This window comes from Camelina sativa, chromosome 13, assembly GCF_000633955.1.
Source record: "Camelina sativa cultivar DH55 chromosome 13, Cs, whole genome shotgun sequence".
NCBI lineage: Eukaryota > Viridiplantae > Streptophyta > Magnoliopsida > Brassicales > Brassicaceae > Camelina > Camelina sativa.
Genome location: NC_025697.1, coordinates 6,350,591 through 6,357,246, shown reverse-complemented (window position 1 = coordinate 6,357,246; position 6,656 = coordinate 6,350,591). Strand labels below are relative to the sequence as shown.

The 6,656-nt window shown below is 38.5% G+C and overlaps 2 protein-coding genes across 3 annotated transcripts in view; both read right to left on the bottom strand.

The window, feature by feature from the left end:
• Positions 1–2,367, bottom strand: part of LOC104737993 — a 3,117-nt gene extending 750 nt beyond the window's left edge. Inside the window, exons 1-7 of one of the 2 annotated variants that reach the window (XM_019235103.1) lie at positions 2,233–2,367; positions 1,998–2,096; positions 1,721–1,900; positions 988–1,158; positions 695–904; positions 524–615; positions 125–434 (exon numbers count right to left, since the gene is read on the bottom strand). In XM_019235103.1, the coding sequence (XP_019090648.1) occupies positions 125–434; positions 524–615; positions 695–904; positions 988–1,158; positions 1,721–1,900; positions 1,998–2,096; positions 2,233–2,344 (1,174 nt within the window). In that variant the 5' untranslated portion in view covers positions 2,345–2,367. The remainder of the gene's footprint in view (positions 1–124; positions 435–523; positions 616–694; positions 905–987; positions 1,159–1,720; positions 1,901–1,997; positions 2,097–2,232) is intronic. The other variant, XM_019235102.1, reaches the window with a different exon arrangement.
• LOC104735506 (potassium transporter 8) lies at positions 2,560–6,612 on the bottom strand. Its single transcript, XM_010455316.2, has 8 exons — positions 6,275–6,612; positions 5,680–6,175; positions 5,519–5,572; positions 4,570–4,830; positions 4,431–4,483; positions 4,229–4,352; positions 3,881–4,135; positions 2,560–3,793 (listed from the first exon to the last, which is right to left on the bottom strand). Exons 1-8 carry the CDS (start codon positions 6,311–6,313, stop codon positions 2,724–2,726), a joined length of 2,352 nt encoding a protein of 783 aa, XP_010453618.1. The 5' UTR covers positions 6,314–6,612; the 3' UTR covers positions 2,560–2,723.

Genomic DNA, 6,656 nt, shown 5'->3' with positions numbered 1-6,656 from the left:
TCGAACGACGCCGCATCGTTCGCGTTTCGTTTCTGCTGGTTTTGGTATTGGTCATAGTCTTGGTAATAAGACCGGTTTTGGTTTGTTGATTGTGCTCTAAGGTATGGTTTATCCGGATTCGTACCTGATCGTGGTTCTAAGGCCGGTGGTCCATCTTCTTCTGGTATAGCAAAGCTCTCTTGTACCGGCCACTGATTCTGTTCTTGCTGATGGTGGTACTGATGAAAGTTTGGTGGGATTACATTTCTAGAACCGGACATCATCTCGGAAACCGAAGAACCGGTTTTCACCACTAGCTTTCCAAGCGAACCGAGAAATCCTTCTTCCTTTTCCGGTTCGTGTTGAGGTGGGATTAAGGGTTGTCGAACCGGTCTTGGATAGCGTTGATATGGAGCCATTTTCATGTTCTGTTTTGCTACATACTTTTTACTATCCTGAAATTAGAAAACAGATCAACGAGGGTTATTGGTTTTCTACGCCGGTTCAGATTTCAAACCGAACCAAATCAAACCGATTCACTCACATGACGTGACCAAGAGAACAACGATCGTACTCTACGTACTAATAATGCAAACATATATCCAAAGAACATAGCAGCTACGAGCAAAGCGGTTCCTGCAAAGATGTAAACCTAACGTATTCAAACTCAAGCAAAGCATCGCTTCTAGAGAAAATTGTTTTGTCAGAAGGTTACCAAGATGGAGACTATCATCAGTGTCAGGTTCTTGATGAGAGCAGTCGTGATCGTGAAGCTGAATCTCTCTAATCATTTGATTCCCTCGATCAATGACTAAAAGAGAGCAGCTTGAAGAGACGTATATCAAATCAAAGTCATCAGAGAATCTCATCGACTCTTCTTTAGATCCACCGCTCCATCTTCCTCCAGCGGCGATGGTTGAGACTCCTGAAAGTAAATAAAGCCAAAAACGTTTTGAAATTGCGTTTTTCAAAGCGTAAACGCATGCAAACGAATTGTATGTAAGTTACCGTCGTCGCTGATCTTGCGTATGACCATATTGTTAGTATCTGCGACGTAGATGTTCCCACTGCCGTCGATAGCTAATCCTCGAGGACGATTCATTTTTGCTTCTTTGAGCTTCCCATCGACGTGTCCTGTGTAGCCTTCTTGTGAACCAGAGACTAGCTTTGGTTTACCATCTTCAAATAGATTCAAAACTCAGAATCAGATTGTGAGATCAGCTTAAAGAACTGTAAGTAAGAACGTGAGAATCTGAATCTATCTAATTTGAATCATATAATCTATTTAAAAGAAAAAAGTTTGGTGATTTAATCCGACAAAAGTTTATTTAACTTGACTAACAAGAAACAACAAAAAGAATAAACCTGAAAAACAGAGAACAAAACAGAACATGAATAAAAGCTAATGAGTCGTGTTGTGGACTAAAGTCCAAAATTTTAAAGTAATCTATAAAATGCTTTGGTTGTCAAAGAAAGAAACTTTGGAATCTAAAATGAGAAGAAGCTCACTTTTGTAAGTGAACTAATAAAAAGCGAAAGAAAACGAATCCCCATCTTGAAGCAAAGCATAATACATACATGATTCAACATTTTTGGTGGGTCATCATATTTAAGGGCTAGGCAATAGAGATATAATATTCTAGAAAAAAATGAAATTATTCGTGTATAATTGCGTATGGGTCCGGAGAAACCGATTCTTTTTTCATCAACCTATTTCAAGAAAAGAAGAACATGAACTTACATCTAGAAAGAGGCATGGATATTTTGTGGATATTACTGTTTTCAGAATCCAAGACAATAAGCTCTCCACCATTAGAAGAAACTTCAATTGCATAGGGCTCAATCCCAAGCTTACTTCCATCAAACACTGTCTCTATGTTATATCCACTTTCATATTTCACCATGGAACGACTAGAAACACCTGTCACATTATCTCATTTTGTTTCACTTTAACTGAAACTTTGACATCAAGATCACAATTAATAAAACGCTATGATGTGGGACGTCAGTTTAATTACCAGATTTTGTGGTGGTCGTTGTGGTTGTTGATGTTTGAAGAGACCATAACCATTTCCAGAGCATTGATGCTACATTTGTCACAAGTCCACTTACAATCTCTGTTCCCAAAACAGAGAAAAACAAGAACATTTTCAGACATTTATCCCAACAAAAATGAAAACATGTTTTACAAAGATGATTTTATATTTAAAAAAAAGAAAAAAAAGAGTCAATATAGGGTAATAAAGAACTCACTAACAGGAGGAGGTTTAGCTGAAACTGAGGATAACCCACAAAAGAAAAACATGAAAATTAGAGACAAAACCAACAAATTTGCATTTTTCCTCATCTTTTGTTTTTTTATCATTAAGGAAAACAGAGCAAGAGCTGCTCACAAGTTTAAAGAGTAGATGTAGATAAATATGCACTTGTATATATATATATATGATGAGCTAAACCGACAAAAGAGAAGATTTGCAGTTAAAGAAACATAAAGAGACAAGAATCATATGCTCTTGAGTCTTGTCTGCTTATTCTTCAATCTTTCCTCTTTGGATCTTATTAATCAGTAGGGACAAATCATTACAAAAACAAAAAGCTTATCTTACTTATGCCACAAGCAACTCTAACATCTCTACACAAAAATTACAAAACAAAAAAAAGAACTCTGACAAATTTATCTTATCACAAATTTACAAAATTGATGTATCAACTTTCACAACAAAAAAAACAAACAAAAAGTATAGTCAAACGATATAAACCATACCAACTTCTAAAGTAGAAGCGTGAGGAGTAGAGAGACCATAACAAGGCCCTCTCGAGTTTCTTCTCAGAAAATCGTAGCCAAAGTTGATAGCGATCTTCTTCATCACACTCGATCCCGATTTTGCTCTCACATACGAATGTCCCATTATAAACGCCATTCCTGCCTCACGAGCCTCAGTAAGCTCTGTTAGCTCCTCCTCCGCAGATCTTTCGATCCTCGCACTTTCCGGTAACACAAACCGTACCCTTTTCTTGATTCTCGGCGAAGGAGCCACCACCACGGTTACCTCCGAAGAAGAGGATGGTTCTTGTTTGTCAGAGCCATCATCTTCAAAGAATTGTACGCCTTCAAGATTGGATGAGGAAGCAGCGACGACAGTTAGTCTCTCATTGGTTCCGGATTCGTTTTCCAGGTCCGGGGAGTAATTTAACGGTTTATCCGAACGTATAAACTCCGCGATACTGCAAATGAGGTCGTTCTCAAACTCAACGTCATCTTTATGTACGTCACGGTATCCATACCGAGCTATACATCGATATAGCCGGTACTCCTTTGGCCCGACCCTTCCGACGAGAAACCGTTCTTCCGGTTTCACATGCGGTACGGGGACAGATTTCACGCAGAGGAAGACGACAACTTGGTGAAACGCCGGGAGGTTAGTGATGAAATGAGAGAAGATTGCTGGTATACCGGCTACTAGCTCGGTGTTGATCACGCCTATCCCACGGACTCGGACAATGCCTAGGTTTGAGGAGCCGAAGAGTGTGAGGAGCCAGTTGATTGAGACTTTGTTCTGGACGTCGAATTCGTAACGCTTAAGTGTTCCGTAGTGCCAAACGTACATGATGAGGAGGAAGATGAAGGAGAGGGCTACTGGAACCCAAGCGCCTTCGAGGAATTTGATGAGTGAAGCTGAGAAATAAAGAGCTTCGATTGTTCCAAAGAAGAAAATAAAGGCTAGTGCGTAGAGTGAGCTTTTGCGCCAGCATAAGATGATTACCAGTGACATCAAGCAGGTCGTTACCAGCATAACGGTAATAACCGCCAAACCTGCAATACAGATTACAGAGAAGAAAATATTCAGAACCTGTGATTTTCTTGATTAATGGTTATGGCTATGGTGTATGGATACTGTACCTGAGGCGTTACTTATGTGTTTGGTATCGCGGAAGCCAATGGTGACGGCTAAGCACAAGAGCATGAGAGTCCAATTGATCTCAGGGATATATATCTGACCGTGCATTCTAGATGAAGTGTGTACGATTTTGACTTTTGGGAAGCAACCTAGAGAAGTACATTGCTTGATGATCGAGAATGTTCCTGTGATTATCGCCTGACTTCCGACAACAGCCGCCAAAATAGCAATCGCCAAAACTGGCCATCTTATTTTCTCTATACACAGCAACAAACAAACTAGTGAAAACTATGCCAAACAAAGAATTGCATTTTTAGCTGGTTAAACAAGATGATGAGGAGTAGATTTACCGGGTACAGAAACATAAAATCCAATTCTGTAATCACTCTCGAGGACATGGTGCTTAGATAGATACGCGGCTTGACCCATGTATGCGAGGATTAATGACGGGTAAACAGCAAATGTGAATGCAATCTGCAGCCAGAGAGACAAATAAATATGGAAATTTGAGAGAATGCTAATAAACAGAACACAAAAAGATTCCAAGTTTACCTGTATTGACAACTGAGTGAAGTGTCCTAGATCAGCAAACATAGCTTCTGAGCCTGGAAAAAAAAACACAAAGAAAATAAGTTATGAGCAAAAGGCTTGAAACTCAAAATCAAAGACTCTTTCGCTCTCTTTTTCTTACCTGTTATGCATAAAAGGATGCCTCCGAGAGACATCCAACCGCGTTTACGAGTTTTCTTGAGGAACTTGTAGATGTAATAAGGAGACAATGCTTTGTAAACATGAGGATTCCAATGGAAGATGTTGTATACACCAATGGTGCTTATGCAGAGAAGCCATGTCAGCACAATGGGAGCAAATACAAACCCTAAACGATGTGTTCCATAGTGTTGTAGCGAGAACAAGATTATGAGTATGGCGCAGACCACAGGCACCTCCACATCTGCAGAATTGTGGGTGCTTTAGTTGATTCAATAAATGAGTAGCTAGCAAGTGAACATTGTAGCCATAAGACAAAGAAGGTTACTTAATTCAGAATCTAAAAAACCTATGACCTGAGAAGTCTTATCCAATCCAACTAACTTTTTATTTGACCACTTGAGTTTCCAAAAGGTATAAGCTTTATGAATTTTATATTCCTTCAGCTTTTATATATCTTTAATAAATCACTAACTCCTAAACCACATTCATTATCTTATGATTATAAGAATGCAATCTGCATCAGCCTCACCTTCTACACCAGAAAAAAAGTTAATTAACTTATTTTATACATAATTAAGAAGCTTCATGTTGATCCTACATGGATTCAACCTAACATGCAATTAGCCAATTGACTATGTGGACAAAAGAAAGACCAACATAGGTAATCTAAACCCAATATCTCGACTTATTGCGTGATTTTAGCATCTGGCTTGAAGGAAATCAAAATTGATGGAGCAAATCCTGTTCCTAAACTAATTTAGACAGTATGTATTAAACTTAGGAACCAAACAAAACTTAAGAGGAAACTGCTAAAAATAGCATAATTTGATACTTTTGGGGATCTAGTGATTACTAAAATTCCCATTTTTTCAACTTGCAAAATCTCTACACTTACCAATCTAATCAAAAAGAAGTAAAAAGGAGCTTACATTGATGTTGCTGCTTGGACATGGATAACTCTAATCCAGAGACTGCAGAGAAAACTGCAAATTCACCCACAAAAAAAATTACACAAAATCCAGCAGATGCTAAAGATTTTGGATCCTTTTTAAAATCAAATCAGAGAAAGAATCATTTTTTTTTTAATTACCAGAGATTGCAGGTGTAAGAACACCATCACCAATAACCATACAAGTCCCAATCAGAGCAAGAACAAGCAACATGTTCTGCAGAAACTTATGCTTCTCCAACGTGTTTTTCAAACTCCAACCCGTAGCTTTCAAACTCCTCCTCGAATCCTCCCCGGAGTTATTCTTATACTCAGAAAGGTCCTCATCAGCGAGCTGGAAATTGGGCAAAGAGCTGATTCTAGCGTGGCGACACAATAAAGAGTAGAGAGCAAAAGTCCCACCTTCACCGTTATCATCAGCACGAAGCACAATAAAGACGTATTTGACAAGTGGGATTAAAGTTAATGTCCAGAAGATGAGAGACAGAACACCAAAAATCTCTTCGTTTGTCTCTGAATGTGTGATGTCTTCAGCAAAAGTGCTCTTGTATACATACAATGGCGAAGTCGCTAAATCTCCATAGACTACACCTAAGCTCTGGTATGCTAAAGTCAGAACTGTCCACCAAGATTCTTTCTGGCAACCCCCAAACAAAAAGAACAGATTTTTACACATTTGGCAACAAAAAGAGATGATTTTTAATACTGAAATTGAAGTTAAATGTTTTTTGAGTACCTTAACTGGGTTTCTTGGGCTTAAACGCTCGAGATCCATGATTGGTTTTGTCTCTAAAAATCACTCACAAGAAACTCATTTTTGGGGGGTTGAAGAAGATGGGATTTAGTTTGTGGAAAGCAATAAAGATGGGGGGAATTTAATACGATTGACGACGTTAGGAACTTTTTCTATGGATTCTATGGATTTGTGATTAATGATGCATTGAAGGTACAAAAGAAAGGTTTGGCCAACAAAATCAAGAACCACCACATAGACACAGAGAGAGAGATGTAGAGGAAACACACAACATATGAAAGAAGAATACGATTAACTGCCACAAATATAACTGCAAAAATATCATAATACTCCTCTTCCTCAAGAAAAAAAAAAAAAAAAAAAA

Bases quoted from the DNA above. Each gene is read 5' to 3' on its own strand.
- LOC104735506 (XM_010455316.2), bottom strand. From the start codon at position 6,313: ATGGATCTCGAGCGTTTAAGCCCAAGAAACCCAGTTAAG. The intron at 4,831-5,518 runs GTAAGCTCCTTT...ACAATTCTGCAG, and splicing joins GTCCAAGCAGCAACATCAAT to ATGTGGAGGTGCCTGTGGTC. The intron at 3,794-3,880 runs GTACAGTATCCA...TCTGTATTGCAG, and splicing joins ACACATAAGTAACGCCTCAG to GTTTGGCGGTTATTACCGTT.